Below are 24,184 nucleotides of genomic sequence, written 5' to 3' on the forward strand. Positions count from 1 at the left end.
TAAGGGTGAACTTGTTTCATGCTGTGTTACACTCATTATTAATTAATGTCAGTGGGGTGTCTCAGAAAAAACAGGAATTCCATGTGTTTTGAAATTTACTTCATTTTCTACCATTTACCAGTGTCATTTGTTGACATATGTTGTTTTCCCACCTGTAACCAATGCCTATGGAAGTGTTTGTAGTTTTACTTACAGATCTAAAAATCTACATATAAAGAGTAAAGCTATGAGCATGTGTTGTGGTGTGCTATTGTGTAGCACTGCTACTGCCTAGTAGATTCAGTAGTACTACTGGTAGCACTACTACCAGTTTCACTAGTAGTACTGTGTCAATATTAGTAATAGGGTTCCTACCACTAGAACTATCATTGCTCTGACTAATAATAGTAGGAACAGCTGAAGTATAAATACTATGAACAGCATCAGTAGTATCAGTCATAGTAGTACTGTTATTCCTACTGCTATTGATAATACTACTGTAGTAGTAGTAGCAGCAGCATTTGTTGTAGTCATTCTTCTAATACTGGTACTAGTACTACCAGTACTACTGCCACTAGGTAGTCCTAATATGCTGAGCAGTGTTTGTACTGCTGGCAATAGTACTACCATAGGTAGTATCAGTTCTATAACCAATGGTAGTAGTGATACTATGGCTATTAATATTACTATCAATAGTGATATTACTGTTACTACTGGTAGCTGTTGTAGTTTAACTTGTACTACTGGTATTATACTGCTAGTGATATGGATAGTGACAATTGTGTTACAACATTATCACTAGTGGCAGTAGCATTACCAATACTGATAGAAATGCTAGTGCTTCTGCACTTGGAACTACTATGTATGATACAACTAGTATGGGTGGGGCAGGATTAGTATGGTGATATTACTGTTACTACTGGTAGTGGTTGTAGTTTTACTCGCACTACTGGCACTGTACTACTAGTGGTACGATAGTAACAATTGTGTTACAAAAGTATGACTAGTGGCAGTAGCAGTAGCATTACCAATACAGGTAGAAATGCTACTACTTCTGCACTTGGCACTACTATGTATGCTGCTACTAGTATGGGTGGGGCAGGATTACTATGAAAGGGATCCTTTTGGTGTAAAGTGAAAGGAAATACAAATGTAACTGTTTGCCTTTGCTGATTTAATGGATTTTCAGTCGGCACCACTTCTCCTTTGATGTCAGTGCCTCCTTAAACACTTGAAATCAGCTCACAACATTAGGGCCAACCATAGCAAGAAACATACTTAAGAAAATGTTGAAAATAAGACAGATGACCCCTTTTATTACACTAGAAAAAGACAGAAGATAAACTATTAACATTCAGAACCACATATGTTATTACAGTTAAAACTGTAAGTCCCCTTTCATTCCATAAAATGGAATGAATATTATTATTGAACTAATTCAGATATTGTATTTATGGTCTGGGTCATAAGAAGAAAATCATATCATAGGAGAAGTGGGAAAGCTGCTTCCCAGAGAAGATGTGTTCATTCAATAGACCTTGACCGGGTGATTCCTCCATAGCAGGCTGGTGCAGGTATATAAATGAGTGCCTCTACAGGGCAATGTGTACTAAAAAAAGAGCAGCTTAACTAGAATCACACAGTGTGGCAAAGCAGGGAAGGCAGAATTACGACTATACTAGGTTTGTTGTCAACATTTTAGCTAGTCCTTGAATATATCATTTCACTTAATGAACATATGAGAGGGGGACAGGAAGGGATGTCAATTCACCAAAATGCCAGGGTTAGCAGAAGTGACAGCACATACCAGACGACATAACAAGAATTGACATTACATGACCTCTAATCATCACAGAATCCAACCATGTGATGCCATATGACCTTTTTACCTAGTGACATCACAGGAAGTGACATTGCAAATGTAAAAAAAAAAACATACAATAAGTGTATGATTAATCAAATGACAAATAGTACTAAAGCAGACGAAAGGCTATATTATTTTTTGACCATTTGTTTACTGTGGGGGTAATTCAATATGTAATCGGTTCAGTTATGCTGTGCCAGGGGCACAGCCAGCAGAACCCTGGTAGGCCAGGAACACTGCTGTCCTGTGCCGCTATGTGCTGCTTCATATGGCAGTTAATTCCATCTTCAATCTGTTTAAGGCTCACATGCCAGATATAGCCATGATATGCTAAATACTGCCTCACATGTCAGACACTCCAATTTTACACTATCTGCAACCTTACATACCCTATCATGCCATCTTATACAAGGTCAAGCTGATATACCATGTATAGACATCTTATGGATGATATACCCTTAAAAGCCCATTGATCTGATCATTTCCATGTGCATACTCAATAAGCCAGTTTCTGTCATCTTATGTCTGGACAAGCCTGACATGCTAGATATATGATTCAGTTTCTTTGCTTATATTCAGTGCAAACATAACTGAATCCCTTTTAGTGAATGCAGTTTGAGAATGGAGGGAACATTTGGCCCTGTGACATAACATGATTTGCCCAGCATCACACATGTTGGTCAAGTGAAAAGGCTGGGAATATTTCACGGTGTACAATATCTCGTACAATCCTCTCATTTTGACACCAACATGCTACGATTTTTGCACTGTGTTCTTTTTTATGGTGGACACAGTTGCTTGTGTTTAATCTAGCAGAAATACGTATTTGCATACTCATATTTTGGCATTGTGTTCTTTCGTGAGAATACACTGTTACTTGTGTTTAGTAGAGCAGATATGTGAAGTAGCAAACGAGTTAATCTGAAAACATAAACGCAATCTTTGTTGAAACCGGTTGTGTAAAACCAATATCATTTCTCGAGATGGGATGCAAGAGGAACACTATTGCTAGCAGTAATCACTTAATTCATTGAGCTATCTACGTCCATTTCTACATACTGCATAATGACGTTAATTTAACACCCCTCTCCACACACAAAATGTACACATAGGAATACAGCTACCGAGACAATAATCATTCTGAAGATGATATGGCAAGTGCTATTGTGAAAATGATTTAGTGCCCTTGTGCAAGTGGTTAAAGAGTGTCCTTGTTCAGCTATTCTAATGGCAGTGCCTCCAGATGTACAAGCAGGCAGGATGTTTTAAAGGTGAATGGGACCAAACACACTTAGAGTGCTGAAGCCAAATAGATTTATTTCAGCCCAACAGTGTTATTTTCACTGGACAGTCAATCACTGTTTGACATCTAAGTGTGAGGGCCTGTAGTCCCATGGTCTCAGTGGCAGGGATGCCCAGGTGATTGCCAGGAGTCGCAGCTGACATCCCTAGCTAGACACACGAGGAAGGGTGGCTGTTGGGCAGCATTGTTTAAAACGTCATTGGTAATAGAGATAAATAAACCTCTTTCACTGCCTAATGCGTGATTTGCCAATAGTTGTTTTACAGCTGGATTTCAGACTGAGCTCATAATGTTGTTCTTTGTCCATCAGGAGTTATCAGACATATGAATATTGACAGAGAATATGTTGCTTGTTGATCCAGAAACCTAATTTGAGCTAAAATGAGTGTTTTGTCTCTCCATAGATTGGACTCAGCAGCAGATGGAGAATGCGGCTATCGTTCACTTTTCTTGGCAGCGACCTGCTTTACTGCTAGACCCCTGCTACGAAGGGAAGACGTGGTTTGATTCTGTTCAGGGGAGATCAAGCAAATTGCCACTAACATCTGTCTCACTAAAGACAAGGTATGACATGAATATTTCAGCATTCGTGTGTTTGATAACTGTCTGGCGCAATGAATAACAGTAAGGAAAATCACTTCCAGTGAGGCACTTAAGAACGTGAAGTGATAACAGGGTGCGAAGCCTTTTCAGGTCTATGAGAAACTGCTTATTTACTCTGCTGATAAATATGCTGGCATTAACATTTTTCTTGTTAGTTTGGGTTACTAGGTGGCACTTAAGTGCCAGCTATAAGTCAAAACTAATGCATAGGAGTACAGGTAGGAGTGGGATGACATCTGAGGGACACACAGCTTGTGGCATAGTTTGGTTATTTACCCAACCCTTGACTACCCATGGCCATGCTAATCCCTATGGCCATTTCCACCCACGACTAGCTCAAAACACAGTCTATTGGGATCTCTTTGAGCTTGTCTGTCAAGCAGACACATTAAACTTTGGGCTGTCAGTATTTTCTCGTAGCAGTCTGCTGAAGGTTAAGGGCTTAATTGTAGCTATACATGGCTAGGGTGTATAAGAAGGTCTTAACCAAGGGTGCCTTTAGCCACTGAATTTAGAGCTCTTCCATGGACTGTAGTACTGTTAAAAACAAGCAACGACAAATATAACAGTTTTGGATTTCGTTATTAGGCATTTGCCATGTACTGACATCATATTACTGCCTGACCTCATGCATTGCTTCTCTACCAGAGCCTGGCCATCCCTGCTAAGCCTTTTTTGGGCCAAATGCACACACGCATCCTTATACTCCATGACCTCCAACACTGTGGACTTCGTTCGTCCGAGGGCATTTCCACTAACAGTGCATTGAGACTATAATAATGGTAAAGGGTGCTATACAAATGACAAATACAATGCAATACAATACAATATGCCCAGGTAAACACTTGATTTTCCAGCTGTCGTGATCTTAAGGCCAGGTAGTACCTGTATATCAGTGCCTAGCAAATGCCTATGACACACCTATACAATAGACCAAATGGTTGGCTTTGCCAATGCTTGTTTCTTATTCTTCCCTGCACTACTCTTACACGTGCGTTTCCCCATTCGCCACATCTAAAGCCCTTTCTGCTACCACCCCTATATGGTGGCGGAAATGGAAATGTCGCCGCTGGTGTATTTTATTGTCAGTATAAAGACCTGGAACGGTCTTCACTGTGGCCCATTAGGGCCAATGATCTAATCAGGGAACTTCAGCAACAAGACTTGTACATAGCTGCCAAGCAGCTCCATGTCATGTGTGCCGCTTTCAGAAGGCCTTATTTCCATCCGACTTGCACATTGCATGCAAGGACATGTTAACCCATACTTTCACGCAAAAACACAACACGTCCCAGAGACAAGCTGTGGGTGGGTGTCCCACAAGAGAGGGCCATTTTGCCGCAATGCATTGCATGCTTCACATGCTAGTTATCTTTGATTCAAGTGAACAGTAGCTCGCTGCTTCTTTGTGACGTCCAGGGCCTTTCGCAGAAATGAAATAATGAACAGGGTTGGAGGCACGGTGGCGCTTCACACATGACTTAATGTATGTGGTAAGATGGGAGGGGAGAGGATACAGCAACGTTAAACATACATACACGTCCAAAACTGTATTTTCCACTACTGTTTCAGCTAATTATATAGGATTTTTGCGGTTGTATAGGAGTGTTGTCCCTGCAACCTCAAACCATTTATTTTATTGCTAACGCGTTATAGCTCTTTCTTTGCCCACATCCGGCTTTGAAGCATTGGGCGTAGCACAGTAGAGCACACTGTGTTTTTATTTTCTTGGTTTTGTACACAATTGTTTTTTAATTCCCAGATTGATCTACCTTTGTACTCATTTGTTGAACAGTGTTTTGGTTATTTGCCCTTTTACGTTTCTTCACAGACGCAGCACAACACATATCTGCTATAAGGACACGGTTTAGTGTTTGACACGTCAAAGAGAGGGCTTTTGGTGACCAAGTGATATCAGGAAGAGGCAAAAGGAAGACGGGCCGTGTCAGTGTTGAGGCAGTATAGCGCCCTGATGCCTGCAGGCTGCCGGCGCTATAGAAGTTGACATACAAAAGTGGGGGACCAGAAGGAATAAATGTGCCCATGTTATATACACATAACACCCAAAGCAGTCCCTTGAAAAAGAGGCAAATTGTAATCCCCAGGTAAATTTGTAGAAAATAGGCAAAGGTATTGGTTGGCTAAAACCCCAGCAAGATATTAAAAGAATGGTGGTTGTAAATGGATTATCAGGGCTGAACACTAGGTTTTAAGGTGCCACAAGGAGCGGTGTCACCTGGACGTTGGGCTTCATTATGAAAATTTGGCATGCATCTTCCCAGGCAATGTTAGTCCCCTGGCAACCAATTGAGATCCAATTGAAGATATAAATAGCACACCTTCTCAAAGTGCAGGGCATCAGATGAATCTAAGGAAGATCCCCTGACTATGCCGATCTGGCACGGCCCTCAAATAACACAAGGGCACTTTTACATTTGGTGAAACACTTGTGTCAATTAGTACCAAAGGCTATCTCTGAATATAGGTGTTGCTGTGACTTCCAAGACTAGCTCCGTTTTGGGAAATTCAACAAATGCTCAGAAAGAAGGGGCGCAAGTGCAGGCTTACTAATCATGAACACATTTGAAGCAGTGCCAACGTCAGAATTTGTCATGGCAATTGCCCTCAGTGAAAATCAAAATAATTCCCCAATGCTGCCTAATTGTCTGTTGTTGCTACATCAGAGAAAGAGGACCCTGCAATAAGACCTAGCAAATCAAGTACAGCATCACCTCAGCTATGGACCGGCAACAGACCCACAAGATCCAAAAAAGGATTTTACTTTTTATTAAAATCAGTTAAGACATATGCAAAGCCAGAATTAAAGCTTTCACAGTTTCTATGTCCAGTGAGTCTTGTAAAAGGAGCTGAGCATAGAAATCCTCTTCTCCCAGTGGATCAGATAAATAGGAGATGTGATGTAAACTTAACAGTGATAATCAAGCAAATACATCTGGTCATTGCAAAACAGCCACAAGTCAAGCCTCTGAAACATGACAGCATGACCAATCCACCCGAGCATGTCATAGAGAATGTGAGGTGCTTGTAGCAAAGTTTGATCTGGGGGTGGGAATCTTCGCAAAGCATCACGAGTTAACATTATGCCGACCCTTGGACTACAGTACAGCCTCGAGGTGGAAATGTCTTTGACAAAAAGCAGAACATCCCCAAAACCTCCTAATCCTAAGTGCACCTAGACTTACAAGCATAGAAACCAAAGAGGCCTTAACACGTGATTGCCCATCACACAGATTTGGAGAAGGAGCACATTGTAGTTTAGATCTGAAATTCATTGAGTTTACATTCCAGAATAGGCAGATGGCTAAGACCCCATATTGGTGGGAAGGGGAACAGCAATGGTTTGAAGGGAGCTAAATAATTCTAAATAGAATTCAGGGGACACACAAAGTGTAATAGTCCGCTATATCCTGTTGCTCTTTTCAAAAAAGAAAATGTTTTATAAGTTAAGTGAATGGACAGAGAATTCCTTCCTTGCATTATGAGCTCCGTGGTCTCCTTATGAGACAATTAAAGATATGAAAGCATTTTTTTTGTTAGTGTTCAATGCAGACTGAACAAAAGAGCAGTGCATTCCGTGCAGACACAATTAGAAGCAGTTCTTCATGAGGGACTCTTTAGTGTGAGATGTGGGTTATTGAATGACCCAAGCTAATTGCGGCCACATGCAGTATAACTTGTTTTTAAAACATATCCTCTCTGTTGTGATCCAAGCCTGTCTCCCTAGATATGCTCTATGAACACAATGATTCACCCTATTGCTTTTACAGCATGCTACTCCACATAAATGCAATCTACACAGATTATACATAACCACAGCAGAAAAGTGACCAAATCCAACTCTGTGCAGATACGCAAACCTGATCATGGATGACTTAATGCTGGGAAATACTTAATGAAAGTCAAGAGGTATGTGTAGACCACACATTAGCAAAATGACATTTCATGACTTTGAAATATTATACAGTTGTTTACAGTATTGACACTCTACATTTGCAGATAGCAGATGACATGGTTTATTCCATTTAGAAATAGGTCTGGGCAAATAAATGTGACCAAGTCCTGAATCAGCAGAATGTTCAATGTGTTTCTCTAATTCAGGTCTGCCCGAACTTTTCAGAGATTCCGGTGACAGGTTGGGTTAAGCTCATGAGAACGTCATGCTCCTGACATGTATGGTGTAAACAGTGGGTTGAAGAGGCCAAACCTTTATTCTGCCAGCACATGTTCAAAGCAAACGAACTATGAAGTTCATGGAATAGGTCAGAACCCTTCCTGCAAGGGTTGCTCAAAGAATGCAACTGTCTAAATGTATAATTATTGTACTTCGTTGTTTCTTTAATAAAGAAAGCAAAATTAACTCTTTATTTGAGGCTTACAAAAAGCTGTAACTTTTTCGGAAAAAAAATAATACTTTGCGACAAATTCAGAAACGGTCATTCAAATAAAAAATGTGCATCACATGCATGTTTTTGTTTTGAATTGCTTAGGAAAATGCCCAGGTCTCCTTATTCACAAATGCGGCTTGTGCAATGTTGGGGGGCTATGCTACAGCCCAAATGTTGCACTGGCCAGCCCCCTTCCATAGATTAGTGTCAAGAGCATGCATGGTGCTCCTTGCATGCATGTGGATGCTGGGAGTGCACTTACGGGCATGTTATTTTGAAATGTGGTGGAAAACCATTTCTACCCGTTTAAAGGATAGGAAGTGAGGCAGCAGAGGTTCCTGCTGCTCCTGTTCCGCACATTGAAACAATGCATGGAAGGGTCAGAAATCATCCTGTCACACATTGCACCTCCCCTGCGTCTGTTCCATCTGGCACAGGTGAAAGTGTTTGTTTTCTGAATGCTTTAATATGTATTCGGTTTCATTCGGGATGAACTTTAAAATATGCACAAATGCCCCCTTCTTTGTGCAATTGTGCAAATGAGATGAAAAAGGAAATCTGAACGTACGCATCTAAAATGCACACATTCAAAGGAACTTTGTGACTATGGTACATCTAATTATGGGGCCAGTGATGTGATACACTAGCCCATCTTCAGATGCTCCAACACAGGTTTGGAGAAACTGACTCTTACTCTAGATATTGTTCGTGTTTTTCCCCAGGCCCAGAGCTCATTATGTTGCATTCTTACCTGACTAGATTCTATTCCTTTAAGAAAAGACAGTTCTCCACCATTGGTGCTTGACATGTGACTGACTCTTCCTCAGCCCTACTGGCATTTCTTGCATCCTTGACCTACAGCAATAGATTCTCCCTATTATTAGATAAATACACTCAGTAGTCCACATGGAAGCAAACTTAGAAGTCTGAAACCTCATGTACTCCTTATGGATGATTGATTCTTCCCCGGCCCTATAAACCTTTCAGAGTTCTGTCTGTTATGAATTTCCTTACATTTTAATATTATAAACCTCAAAAATACTAAATGTGTCAACCTCTGATTGATGAAAATCAGACCAGGGCATGCTTGACATGTGTCTGACTCTGCTGGTCTGACATTCATTCTTACAATTCCTCACTAATTTGAGCAGCTTGAGAAGGGAGACATGCTGCATTCTGCTTAGAGAAATGCAAACCTGGGACCTGCAGATTGTGCACAGATGTCTGCAGTAGGTGCATTCATCTATTGCAATATGTTACTTCAGAGTTTAATATGCTGTCCTACTTGGATAACATTTGCAGATGCCCAGGACTCAATGTCCTCTTTCTAACGCCCTCCCCCAGCTTCACTCGACCCCTCCATTTTCCCTGACCTTTCACTACCTTCCTGAGGTCTTTTAAATAAGTGTGTTTGTTTTCCGAAGAACCAGCCCAAACAATGTTTCCCTGAAGATGTGAAGCTTGTAAAGGTGATTCAGGGAGATTGGCTTGAAGAAAAATCCACTTGAACTGATGAACCTACCCAAATCCTACTAATACATTTCCAGGAGCTCAGGATCACTTTTGAGAAAGTTTGCCCAGACCTATTTAGAAAGCAAGCATAACTTTAACTGAAGCAATGAGGACTGTGAGCTCCAATGATGTACCAGGTAGGAATATAAGCATGTTGGCTCATTGGCGTAATGGAGCATGGGAGTCTATAGTAAAGGCTTGTTGCAAGAACCCTAAATGGAATTCCAAGAGTACATCCCATGCAGTCCAAATCATCATCATTGCGCTAAAAACTGTAGGATGGGAATAATATGTCATAAGGGGCCCAGAAAGGAAGGGTATCTTCCATTGTTGTCAGATGTTAGACTATAGCAGGGGCTGCCTTGAGGTGATCGCTGAGCACTAGTCAAGTGCATCATGTGGCCTCTCTCATTAGTGGCAGGGATGCAAACAGTGTGGTATATTCCACAGATTAGTGTTGCTAAAGAAATAGATCAAATACTCAAATAAAAAGAATCTGGTTTCCTCATGTATGGTTGTCTCAGAGGAAATAAATAAGCAATTTTCATACAAAAGGAACACATCTTCATGTTTCCATGTATAGCTTCCTAGTGCATTCAGATATCGATGTGGAAGATGCACGGACACATTGCATGAATGCGTTTTTCGGGGTGTACTACGAGGCAAAGAGTGTAGACGTGAGTCATGCTAGAAGTACGCCCCTAGCAGTGGGGGGATGCACATACGTTAGGCCTTGGATCAGCAGCCCTTTGTAGAGGTTTCTTTACCTTCTTGGCTGCTCGGAATTTAGCTGTCTAAGTCCTCTGCGACCACTGTCTATTGCATAGGATATGGACAGCCATGTCCTTGCGGCACCCCCTACAATTTGGGACCTAGGTTCAGCAGGAAAATAGTACTTAAGTTAAGCTGTGAAGGCACTTGACAGATAAGGATGTCATTATTGGTCATGGTTCTTCCATCTTTAGAACCCAGTGCTCGTAAATAATCCTCCTCTGTGATGCCAGGCTAAGTTCAATCTCCCCCTGCAGTGGTTTATCTCATTTAGCAGACCTCTCTGTCACCTTCAGTGGAGTGATAAGGCTGAATGCCATACAGCGTTTCCCCCGGGGTTTTTATCCCACTTACGCTGGCCCCTCTGGTACTCGGCTTCACCCACTTCAATCTGATTGGCTGCCCATCCCTTGTCCCCACCTCTTTTGGTGCAGCCCCTTCATCCCGATATATATGGAAGATACCAACTGGCCGTATGTTTCTGTTTTGGCTTTTCTTTTCTGTGGGAAGTTGATGGCATGTGCAGGAATCATTCTCTCCTGGGTTCCTTAGTGTGGGGCGCACTGAGGAGTGTGCAAAGTGTGGCTCTCAGGGTATTTTGATTCCATCGTATGTGCAGAGTGACTGTGTCACATCACTGCGACTCCACGGTCTGTACTCTACTGCATGCTGCACGGGGCCTGGTAGGGCAGTATACAATATGATTGTCTTCCATTGTTTGTAGGATACTGGTATAGACTGACTGCTAGACCATCCACATGATGACAGATTTGAGTGCCCTTGGTCTGCAAGTTCCACAACAGATGCACTTGCTAAAAGACAGATCAGGTACATGATCAGGTGGAGGCCTCATTACGAGTCAGGTGGTATACGTTAAAAGTGACGATAACGGAATTACTGCCACTTTTACCACATCACTGATGTAGGGTTGGGCACTAATTCTGGCAGTGCAATTAGCACTGGCAGTGTTAGCGCTGGTGGAATTACCAGCAACATTTGGTAGAATTAGCTAGCGCACAAATTCCACCTGCAGAAATACTGACCAAGAAGCAAAATGGTATTTCCACTGTTTTCAAGTTTTCAAGTTGAAATACTGCCAAAACACTGCTGGAAAAGGGTGGCAATTCTGTTAAAAGCATAGTGCAGTTGCCTCCACCTGAAAGGTGGAGGTAAATGCATACACGTGATGAAAATGAAGTCTCAGGTGCACCCAATCCACTCTGAAAGAGTACATAAGTGTTACAACAAATGCTGTGTGCCATGATTGGCATTTTCCGTAGCGTATACTGCAACGAAGAGCGGCAAGCAGAAAACTACAACACCTAGCTGCCCTAGAGTGCTGTGCCCCATGTCCCAAAGTACGTTGTATCATGGGACGAGGCGTCACCAGGAGGCAGCTGACTGTTTGCCGTCCTCAGTAAGAGCAGCTGGCATTAGCATTTCTCTGGTGCTTCACAGCTGACTGGTTTGCCGTTGTGTTTCTGTGCATCTTGTTGTTCTCTGCTGTTACTCTTTGTGCTTGACCCTGGACCTCCTTGACCTTCTTCTGGATTTGCGTTTTTTTTTTATTTGTTTGACTGATATTTTGGACTGCCTGACCTTGCTCTCAGATTGTGATTTGGCTTTTGTTTGCTTCGATTACCTTTGTTTTTGTCCTTTTTTGGGCGCATATGAGATCAGAAATGCCTTGCTGCTCCAGTATCCTGGATTCTGCCTGCTTGGATTACTTCAGTTCCTCTTTTGTGGATACAAACACCAAGACTGCCTTGCTGTTACTCTGGGGTTTCAAGTTAGTCTTTCTTGGACACTTTCCTATCCTTAAGGCTTCCCACGTGCCGTTCGGAATAGTTCCTTCCCTACTTCCCGACTCTTTCCTGGGGATCTGGCCTGTCCCCCTTCTGGAGTTCCAGTCCATACCCTCAAGACCCCAACTGGAAACCAATCAGGTATATCAGGATAAATTAGGGGTATTGGGTTCATATTCCTATCTTGTTCAAATTGTACCTTTCTCTATCTTTTCAGCTCCTGTAAGACGGTGCCTTGCATCTTCTTTGGCATTTTGCTCAATCATCCCAACAGGGCTTATATTTAAAGTCTTGATGGGGCAATTGAGTTGAAGGAATTGTGTCAACCTGCCTGAGATTTCCACCCATTAGTTGGTAAACTTAATAAGGCCCACCCCTGACATAAACACAGTTTTCAACACCATGCTGCCACTAGCAGTTGCAAACTGGGACATGCAGCACCTCCTGCCCTACATTGAGGTGTAAAGGCAGGAACAGCACCACAGAGCACATGCAGAGGAGGAGGAGACACAACGTAAGGCAAGCACCCGTTCCCGGGTCAGGCCCTCATCCTGGGCTTAAACTGATATCCAGCTGATAACCCTATATTGGCCGAACAGTGAGACCACAGCAAAGCTACTCTCTCTGGTCCACAACGACATACATAGAAGGATCAACACCAGAAATGCCTTCCTGCCGCTGCTGACGCTTGTGTCAGTTCTTCATTTTCTTGCAACTGGCACCTACCAGCATATTTTGGGCATGCTGCGTGGCAGGTCTCAGCTCAAATTTTCAGTTGCTCTTCACCAGGTGCTGGAAGCATTCCTGTGCCATATATCCCAGCACATTTCCCTGCCCACCACCCTGGTACAGATAAATGCCCATTTTTGAAGCAGCAGTCCACCTGTCCAATGTAATTGCCTCTTTGGACGGAGTCCAAAGAGGCATACCCCAACAGGAAGCAGTATCACTCAATGAATGTCCAGGTCACCTGCGATGCCGTCCTCATGATCACACAATGCTGCACCCGCTTTTCTGATTCCAACCACGATGCCATGGTCCTGCAGAACCACACACTGCCTGCATAAACGGAGATCTTTAGAGGCCAATGGACATGGACATTGGATATATGCAGGACCTGCCCTCTCACCCCACACATGTCACCCAGCAGCCCACGGGACTAAGCCCTGCAAGACAATGCAGTAGTATGTCAGTAATTCATATTTCAAGTAAGTAATACACAAACAGAGGACTACAGGAACAACAATACTTAGGGAGCACATGCCTACACAGCCAAAGCCACAGTACAGCACTGTACAATGACAATGCCATACTGGAAGACAGTGATGGCATGTATTCTGCAAACCATGTATGTGAAGCCATAATGGAAGGAACACAGAAACCACAAACATGCCTAAGAACAATCACTCACTCACCAGGGCAGATGCATGATAGCAACGCACAGGCCCAACACAAACAAACATGCCCATTTCAAATCCGATCACAGGCCATGGAACTCACAACTGGTGTGTGTGTGTGATCTTTGTGCACAGAGTATCTCAAAGTCACAATCCATCGTATCCACTGGATGGAATTGCCATCACTGCCGATGGTGTGTACGTCCTCTAGTCAATTTGTTATGCACTAGTAATTCCACCGTTCACTGTGGCAGTAACGGTAATTCCATCCGGCGTAAGTGTTAGGTGGAAGTGCTAGGAAAGCCAGCAGCTGCCCTCGGTGCTCCTATCCATTCCTCCATGCTCACCCCACTTCTCAATGTGGCTTTGTGATACCTGACCTCTTAATATAATGCAAAGATATAACATTGTGAAACTGAAAGGTGTTGAAAAGGTCTGATGTCGCTTACAGACTTCCAGACCTGCTTTTTCTACTTTCTGCAACGAGGCACCCATCTAAAACCTGCCTCATTAATATTCTGGTGATGGGCTGTGCGTGATTCACTGCACTCATCCCCTTTGGCCGGTGCTTCATAAGTACATTGATACAGGGCAAAACATGTCCCTGGTAGTGAGATGGTGCAGAACCATACATTAATCACAAATGCTTATGAGTTGCTTGATTAAGAGATTTGAGTCTTGAGAATCGGTCCTCCGGCATTCGAACATGGGTGACGAATCCGTTTTCAATCATGCCACTCCCTCCTCCGCTCCCACAGCTTCATTTGGTGGAGTTCCACCCTAATCGAAGAGGCTGGACATTATGATGGCACTGGTTGAGGGGAACAGTTTGACCAGTAAGGGGGCTGGAATTTTCAGCACATTCTTGTTGACTAAAATTCCTGGCATTCTAGCCAATCAGAGTTCATGGAAAATTAATCTTCCTCATTGGCCGAAATGTTCACATGACCGACGTAGCAAGCCCCTTGTAATTAAAAATGAGTGAAATCCCTGGACTTCTGATTTGTTGGGGGAGTGAAATTGAGCCGGATTTTCTTTTGACCGCAAAGTGTTCTCTTTTCCCTAAGCAGTGCTTTAGAGAGCTTTCTGTTCGGAGGAGATAGCTTTGAGCGATTGATGCTAATCTCGGTTCTAAGACTTCACGTTGATGGGTTGCAGTGAAGCAGTGGAAGACCCGCACAGGGCCAAAACCAGGATGATGCTCATTAAATGCTGCAGTTTGAGGGCTTAGTGTTGAACGTGTAGCGAGGACTATATTTGGAGCACATGGACTTTTATACCAATTAAAAATGAGGCAGAAAAGCTGCCCGTTTTTCTTTTTCCGCTGTCTCCTAAGAGCCATTCAGCTTTGCTTGGAGACTGCTCCTCTGCACATATTCTAATGATGCTGATTAAACACTGGATGCGTATTAACATGATGGCAATACGTTTGAACTGGTGGGTGCTGTCAGGAAAGTGTCACAACTGCTGCCTCCAAGGGATTCAGTGTGCACCAGAAACACGTGCTGAATAGCTCTGCATGCAGAATGCATTAAGGATGTACATGCTGTTTGCAGTTACTTATAATCGACGAGATTTCGTGTCATTCTGAGGTTGCAGAAAAACAATGTTGTTTTAAATGCCTTCAAAAATCTTGGTAATGGCTCGAAGGCGTTAAAGAATTATCCTTGAAAGACATACTGTGGATACATTTTCAAAGCGATTCTCTTTTAATGCTGCCGTAGAAATTGCTGAACACTGTCAATGAGAATTACTTTAAATACTAAAGTGCTTTTTCTGTTATTCAAAATGAGGCCTATTCAGAGAAGGATGTAAAGAGCCGCCGTTAAGGGTCCATTAACTGTGTCAAATGTTGAAAGGCTGCATGCTTTTAACACCTCCATCCATTATGCTGCAAACATGCAATCGCAGTGAAAAAAAGAGGGTATTACAGAGGCATGCGTGCAGCAGTGTTCCCCTCCGGCGTGAGCTTCGCCCATAGCGCACGGGTAGCAGCGAGCACAGCAAGAAAAGCAGGCTGTGTGGAAGCACACTTTAGGGCTTGGTGGGGAGGACAAACAGATGAAGAACAATCCCACAGTTTTATATTAATGAAGAGTGGTCCCACCGCTAGGTCATTATGTCTATTTGGGTAGGCGGATTTTAATCAACGCTATCTGCGGATATCCATTTAATCAGACAAGCAGCAAGAATGGCAGTGGCAATCTAGGGTGTTTTTTTAAATTCGCCACAAATGATAAATCGCAACCCACAATCCTATTTTACGCGCCTATGAGACTAATGTTACATTTGTGGCTAAAAATGGTGCATGCATTTGGGGATTAAAGGAACTGCGCAGCCTACGGAGAAATGAAAACGCTTTCTGTAAAAAAAAGTATTAGGCCTAATTTCACGGCGTCATTTCACCAAAATGCCAGGGGAAGTGCCATCCCACGACCCTTGACCTCTGACGACATCACAGGAAGTGATGTAACTTGACTCCACCTCGAAGTGACATCACAGGAAGCAATGGAACACAACCTTTCACCTCTTGACAAAACAGGAACTGGCCTCACATAGCATTGTTCTAAGTACACTCCGAAAAATATGGTTACGATATCACTATAATGTGATATACATTTCATACAACAATCCATCACCATACGTACCATTAATATCAGTGTGCATAGGACCATATTACCAAAATACTGTAAATGTAAGCAGACGTCCAGGCCAAATGATAATGATGTGTTATTATATAGCACTTACGCTTAAGCACTTTATAAAGAACAAATATACATACAATATCACTCAACCTGTGTTGGTACTCATTTATCGACCTCATAAGGATGAAAGACTAAGCAGAGGTGTTTAAGAACAGACTAAATCAGTGACTCACCTCCCTGAAGGGTGCCTGAAGTAAACCTTTAATGAGTCTAGCAATTATTGTATAGAATTCCAGAAAGAAACATTATTTGTTATTTCCTATTGTTTCTTATTTAGGGTCACTGTTCAAAGTGACACACTTGTGTTACACTTGTTAAACCTGGTGCCTTCCTTCCTGCCTGCCGCTCTTTTTCACCACTTAGCAAGCCCCGCCCACCTGGTGCCTTCCTGCTTGCCGCTCTTTTTCACCACTTAGCAAGCTACGCCCCCCTGGTGCCTTCCTGCTTACCGCTCTGTTTCCCTACTTAAGGAGCCCTCCAGCTTCTTTTCCTTTGCAGATGGGGAGCAGGTGCAAGTGGATCTAGGTCACCTGGCCTAAGCCCCGCCCATCTGGTGCCTTCCTGCCTGCTGCTCTTTTTCACCACTTAGCAAGCCCCGCCCAACTGGTGCCTTCCTGCTGGCTGCTCTTTTTCACCACTTAGCAAGCCCCGCCCACCTGGTGCCTTCCTGCTTACTGCTCTGTTTCCCTACTTAAGGAGCCCTCCAGCTTCTTTTCCTTTGCAGATGGGGAGCAGGTGCAAGTGGATCTAGGTCATCAGGCCTAAGCCCCGCTCACCTGGTGCCTTCCTGCTTGCCGTCCTTTTTCACCACTTAGCAAGCCCCGCCCACCTGGTACCTTCCTGCCTGCTGCTCTTTTTCACCACTTAGCAAGCCCCGCCCACCTGGTGCTTTCCTGCTTGCCGCTCTTTTTCACCACTTAGCAAGCCACGCCCCCCTGGTGCCTTCTTGCTTACCGCTCTGTTTCCCTACTTAAGGAGCCCTCCAGCTTCTTTTCCTTTGCAGCTGGGGAGCAGGTGCAAGTGGATCTAGGTCACCTCGCCTAAGCCCCGCTCACCTGGTGCCTTCCTGCTTGCTGCTCTTTTTCACCACTTAGCAAGCCGGGCCCAACTGGTGCCTTCCTGCTTGCCGCTCTTTTTCACCACTTAGCAAGCCCCGCCCACCTAGTACCTTCCTGCTGCTCTTTTTCATCACTTAGCAAGCCCCGCCCACCTGGTGCCTTCCTTCACCATCATCGTCTTGTGGCCAATGCTGGATTTGACTTTTATGGACTTCATCCATTCACGGTGCGTCACCCTTTCTCAACTCTCATGCTGGACTTCCTTTGCATCTTGTACTCATGGTGGCCCTGAGTCATGCTGTTCCTATCTTCATCTTGTATCCTGGCTTGCAACATTATGTGTTACTACTGGCTTCTGCAATTGTATTTGCTCTCCCCTCTTGCTTCTCCACTCTTTTTGACTGCTTACTCCCTGTTCTCTCCTCCTTTCCCTTCTCCCTTTTCCTATCTCCTCCCCTTACTTTCTTCTATGCACTTACTCTATCGGAATTGTCCCTGGACCTAATATGATAGCAACCTCGTCTGTTTCCTCCACCCTCCCAGTACTGTTTTTTTCCTCCCTACCACCCCTCCAGCACTATCTGAAATGACGTCAGGCCTAGTATGATAGTGACTTCTGTTGTTCCTCCCCTCCCTTTCTACACCCCTCTCCCTCACCTTTTGTTTTTCTTCAGCTCTACCAGAAATGTCGTCAGGCCTAGTACGGTAGTCGCCTGTCTGTTTCCATTTCCTTCCCACTCTCCCCCTCCCTTCCTTATCTATGTCTTAGCTCTTGCACTATCTGAAATGTCGTCAGGCCGAGTACGATAGTTAATTTCACATCCTTACTGTTCATGGCCTGTAAGAATGTGGTTGCATTTTCCCTTGCTCCCTCCCTTGCCTTCTAGCGCTTTGAAACACATTGTGTATAGGCGCTATATAAATAAACGATCATATCATATCATATCATAACCCCCTGTTTGTTTGTTTTTTAAGAGACCCGAACAAGAAAGCTAGACACTTCAGAAACAAAGAGCCACATGGCACTGGCCACATCCCAGGAGCTTACATTTAAACACACAAAAGGAAGAAAAAAATATAGTTTTTTTTTTAGGGGTAGCAAGGGAGACTACCGGGGTAGCAAGGGAGACATCAAGGGTTGCAACTGCAACCCCTGGTGACCTACAAATGACATCCCTGGCTCAGACTCATCTAAAACCTGCTGCTGCCCAGCATCTCAAATATGTCTTCCTGGACTGACAAACCCTACAATTCAGACTGAAGCCACCGTCGCTGCTGAACACCCAGCTCAAGCAGCACCAGCAACTTCCACATATGGAAGTTCTCTGCAGACTGCCATGTTGGACGAAAACAAAGATGAACAGATACCATCCCTCGAAAATAAAAATGCGAGATTGACCCGAAAGCGCAATAACACCTCACCAGCAGGCAAAAAAAACCAAAAGAAAACGACATTTTAGCTCCTTGGTCATATAATTTATACATATGCATAACTGTATTTAAAAAATGTCAGGATTTGTATATATTGTCATGTTATATCATGCTATTATTAGGTGAGCGTCATCTGCCATTGTTTGACCTCGTAGGGCTGTTGGCTTGTGCTGGACTTTGTACTGTGAAACAACCATTTTGACAGGAGATAGCCATAATAAATAAATAATAAACATTGGCAAGGCCACAACAAAAAAAAAGACAGAGTCCCTTTTCTAGGACCATGGTGGCAACAAAAACTGACGGTCGAGAAGGGAACTGGTACGTCTGGTAAGAGGGGGTTTTGGGGCTGCTGGGCGAGGGGTGGGATCTGAGAGGGTGCACGTGTGTGTGCACTTGTGGAAGCTTAGTGGATGCAGGTCAGTGCTGGGGGCAGATGCAGCCTGAAATATATGTTGTCCTAGAGGAGTGGAGTGGTAGTCTACATGGTTCACAGGCTTTACCATACCATATAGTAAATAAGAGTGAAGTGTAAAGATAATGATGGGATTGGGGCTAAAATGAAACTGACTTAAGTACTAAAATATTTCCTCACGAATTTAGATCTATTTCTCCTAAATATTTGGTGCCCCAACCGTATGTAATTTTTAATGAGATTAAGAATGAACTTCATGGGGGACCATGTAGGTATTAGCTCAGAGACAGCATGGTAGCCATTACGATTATAAGTGTCACTGAGTGTGAAACATTGAGTCATTTGTTGATACAATCTGTTGCTATTGATAAATTGCATAACAAGTATTTAGGGGCGTTTGCATAATAATGGCAGGCAGATTTCCTTGATAATATAGCACTTAATTGTTTTTGGTCTACGATCATGGATTATTTTTTAGTCTGTTTTATTTATGAATAAATAGTGATACATATATTGATTGGTCTGCAACACATAATTAAATTATGTAATTGATGAACTGAATGAATTATTTTTTAGATTGCTTTTTTAACTTATTTTTTTTTCGTAATTTAATGTGTGTAAAGTTTAATTTTTTTCACAGGTATCACATTTATTATAAAGCCCATGCTGTCTGGCAACCCCCCCACCCCCGGATGCTAATATTATATGCAAAGTCGTCAAGACGCGCTCCATATTGCTGTTTTCATGACATGACCCATTACTTTTGAAATATGATGTTGAAATACTATGTTACTGGGTCTCATGTGAGCAACATCCGCCATTTTTATGGTCTGTTGTACAAATGTGGGGGAGTGGACAATTCTCATCGGTGGAACTTAGTTTCACCCACCTCATTTGCTTACATATTTTTCTTTCATGTTATTTAGACAGGATAGTAGCATTCTGGCACCCATCGAAAAGGCAATTGCAACAGGCAGCACTCTTGTACTGCACAACTACAGCAACAAATGGGACCATTTGTTGAAGCCGCTCATCGACCACTGCTGCGCGGTCACCGAGCTGACAACGCAGCAAGGTAAGTGGCAATGGTGAACAGTGCTCCAAAGTGCAGTGTTCATTTAGCTTCCATGTCGCAGGGCAACTGGAGTAAAGCTTTACAACAGTATATTCATAGTGAATTTTCAATGCGGGCCCAACAGATTCCATAGCAGACATGTCAGTCCCTTCTGCATGCCCCAAAGACCTCCTTTTCTAACCCACACATTTCGCTGTACCCCCACCTAGGATAACAAACAAAATAATCCAGCAATGATGCTCAGCAAGTTGCAAAGTAAGCCACATAGGCACTGGATCTGCTATTCGACCAACCTAGAAAGAAGCTCTATGTAGGCCCTAACCTGGGTACTGGGGGGCTGCCCCCTGGATAGTGAGGACGGGTGAGGTGAGGTAGGAGAGGGAAGAGGGAGCAGGAAAGATCCATTTTGGAGCTCCTGTTGTACGAAGAACAGAGCAGTGCAGGAATTTCGAAACGGATACATTTTGGAATAGCCAGGAATACTAAACCTAGCAAATGATAAATGCTACATATAGAGATTTAAATGCAAATGCATATGCTTGCCATCCTCCCCTTAACCAATACCCCCTGTGGTGGATAGTCCCAACACCTACAATTCCGAGTAGGATAATCAAGGTCTTTGGAATGATTGGATTGAGTGGCTCCATCATCTAAGGACTTCAGAATCTGTCTTGTTATTTGCTAATTAGCTAGTAACCTTAATTATAGGGCATTGTTGCCCTCTATCCATAGAGTGTGCATTTGGGGTATATTTATCAATACTGTGTCATGTATTTTCCCTGTTACCTTTATTGCAGGTGCATCAGATATACTGTCCTTCAATGGTCACAGGCTGCTGTGCTCGGAGCAGTTCAAGCTCGTTCTGGTAGCCTCCGAAGACGACCCTCAGCTGAGTGCGGAAATGAGCTCCGGAACGACGATTATAAACTGTAGCCCTTGTCAAGAGAGCCTGAGAGAGGTCTTATTACACAGAGCGTTTGCGAGTATTCAACCGGAACTGCACCTCGAGCTCCAGGCTAGTATTTTAGTGTTCAGTTCTGAGTGTATGCTTTTCCCCCCATTTTATCCTCACCCCGTCCTACCTATGTTCCCTCTTCCCAACATCTCCCCGCGAAATGGGACCCATCCTGCAGACAGCAAGCCCCTCTCACCCCCCTGCTGAACCTTTGCTCTGCGTACAGCCAAGGAACTTGCAACTTTCATCTGTTCCTATGTCCCTTTCCTCTGTAGCTTCTCCCTTTCCCTTGGGCTCTTCCTTTCTGCTTATAATCAACAGCTGTCCTGCCAAACGTAAACAAGCACTTGGTTGACCCCAACAATACCGCTATCAGCCAGTATCTCGCCTTTCCCGCTATTCTAATATTCTTGAAAGCACTTGAGGGTCATTTGACTTAAAAGCATAAATTGCACAAAGGGGACATGTTATGTTTGCATGTGTATGCAAACACAAATCCTCCTTGACATTTTAGTAAAGTGCAAAACAAAGGTGATGATGATAGGTTATTTATAACGCGCTTAATACCCAGAGGTTTCTAAGCACAGACCCGGGTATCGAACCTGTGGTGCTCCGTGTCATCTTGCTCCCAAGGCGAGCACGTTGCCCCTGAGCTATCCTCCCAAACTGACATGGTGCAAATGCTCCCGAGGTGCAAATGTAGACCTGTATACCTTTGTTTTTTCACTTCTTAGTGCAAATTGAGTAAATACTGGGCCTCATTCCGAGTAGGGCGGTAAGGGTTAACGGTCACCGGTAACGAGACCGGTGCCGTTAAACCCTTACCGCCCTACTACGAGTTCCCTTTGCGGGTCCTTCCTTAACGCCTGCTTTTAGCAGGCATTAAGGACGGGACCCGCAAAGGGACTCCGGGGTCAATAACGGTACCGTAATTTACGGTACCGTTATTGCCGCCTTCCCCCTTCCTATTGAGCCCTATGGGGGCTCAAATGGGAATGGGGAATGGCCCTGGTCAATAGGGAATTACCGGTCCCTCCGACCTTGGAATGGACCGCTAATTACTCCATTCACCAGGCCGGAGTTTGGACGAGTTCGGAGGCAACCATGATGCAAATAGTGGCGTGGTTACCTCCGAACTCGTAATGAGGCCCACTGTCTGCTATTTATGCATAGCTAGTGGTGTTTAAAATGGATTTATATGGAATCTGCCTGCTTTTAGCCGCTGTAAAAAGCAGGCAGGTGTTTTTTATGGGTGTGTGTGTTTGCGCTGGGATCAGCCTAGAACAAGCACAAACCTCTGCAGGTTCGTATTTGCTTGAAACAATGAACTCACTCAGAAGAAAGGAAAGCGCTTTATGCTTCGCATTTTGTTTTGCTTCAAGTAGATAAAAAGGCAAATAATCCCTACAATCTGCACAGGAAAGTATGCTGACAAATAGGTAAATGCACGACCCTTAATGGACACCGGATTGGACAGCTCTTCTCAGAAAGGCCAGCACCCACTACGACACAGCAGACAGGAACAGTCGCTTAGAGGCCTTCGGTTTCCAGGATGTCCCACATGCACTGCTAAGCTTGCAGGTGAATTCCCTTCCCTTCCAAGAGGCTGGCTGCTTCTAGGAAGGGCCTCTGGAATGCAGCTTTATCAGAAACCCAGGTCATTCTGAGGCTCTGATGCAAACACGTTCTTGTTTACATGGAACATAGCTTGTGATAAGCAAAATCTGAAATCTGTAAGTATTTGGTTGTGTGCTCCGAAAATCAATTAACCCTTAGTGACCCAGGCCTCAAGCCTACGAGATGTTTAGTCATCATACAACAGTGGGTTCCATAGGATTCCAAAGCATTTGTGCCAGCATTAAAATGTCCTTCTGGCATAAATCCTTGTGCATTTGTCATAGGAATATGATGGGGGATGCAGAAAGGGCAATTCCAGACCATGCCCCGTCCCTGCCATTCAAGAGAATGAGAATTCTGGTTGGCGTAAAAGGCATGTATAAAGGTTTTACACATGCATTTTACAAATTCTTTTTTGCGCTACACAATAGTAAACTTGACCCCTTTGCATTTAACAAGGTTTCCAGCGACCTTAACACTGATGGCCTTTGAAACCTTTTCAACCCATTTTTCTGAGCTGTCACTCTACTGAAAGTGCCACCACTCATGTCTCCAACTTGCTAAACTTTGTTCACTTTCATACACATTCCTCTACCCTTATCCTTCTCAAGCTCCCTCCTCACTTTGATTCAGTAGATCCGCCCTCCCACCTTCATATCCTTGCTGCCATGGAACACTGTACACTACTCTCAACTGTTTTGCCCCATTGAACCTTCTCCATCCAATGGAACACAGCCAACACTGATGCAAGCCTCCTCCCTGTCAGTGTCCCATAAGGCTCTGTCTTTGGTCGTCTACTGTTCACCCTCTAAATTCCCTCCCTCAGACCTCTAATCTCCTCCTTTCGGTTCTTCTACCATATCTTTGAATGCCTCACAGCAATCCAACACTTGATGGCACCTCAATGCCTCACGGCGAAATCCTCAAATACTGAAGTTATCTATCTCCCGGCATCCAATGTCGCTTCTCCTACCCTGACTATAATTTTCGCCACCTGACCTGCTCTCCCCATGTCCCAAGGCACACAACCTGGGGCTTCATTTTGAAAGTGACCTTCATATCCAGCATATAATGGCTGCTGCCTCTACTCCGGCTAGGATAAGCCTGCTTCATATCAGGAATATCCACCCTCTCCTCACATACATCTCTGCCAAAATATTCTTTCTTACTGTGTTGCTCAGTTACCATGACTACTGCACTGAGCTCCATGTTTTTGCCCCTCTACTCCTCCTTTCCACTTGACAACATACTCGATTCTGCTGCACACTCTCTCTATAATCTCCCTGCT

At 43.7% G+C, this 24,184-nt stretch overlaps 1 protein-coding gene across 1 annotated transcript in view; it reads left to right on the top strand.

Annotated features, from left to right (window-relative positions):
* The window catches only part of LOC138487325 (uncharacterized), a 2,513,852-nt gene that overhangs the window by 1,819,265 nt on the left and 670,403 nt on the right, over nucleotides 1–24,184 (top strand). The window contains exons 74-76 of the mRNA XM_069613924.1: nucleotides 3,551–3,710; nucleotides 20,176–20,324; nucleotides 21,122–21,339. Coding sequence (XP_069470025.1) covers nucleotides 3,551–3,710; nucleotides 20,176–20,324; nucleotides 21,122–21,339 — 527 coding nt within the window. The remainder of the gene's footprint in view (nucleotides 1–3,550; nucleotides 3,711–20,175; nucleotides 20,325–21,121; nucleotides 21,340–24,184) is intronic.

Source organism: Ambystoma mexicanum, chromosome 9 (assembly GCF_040938575.1).
Source record: "Ambystoma mexicanum isolate Mex_15411 chromosome 9, UKY_AmexF1_1, whole genome shotgun sequence".
In the NCBI taxonomy this organism is placed as follows: domain Eukaryota; kingdom Metazoa; phylum Chordata; class Amphibia; order Caudata; family Ambystomatidae; genus Ambystoma; species Ambystoma mexicanum.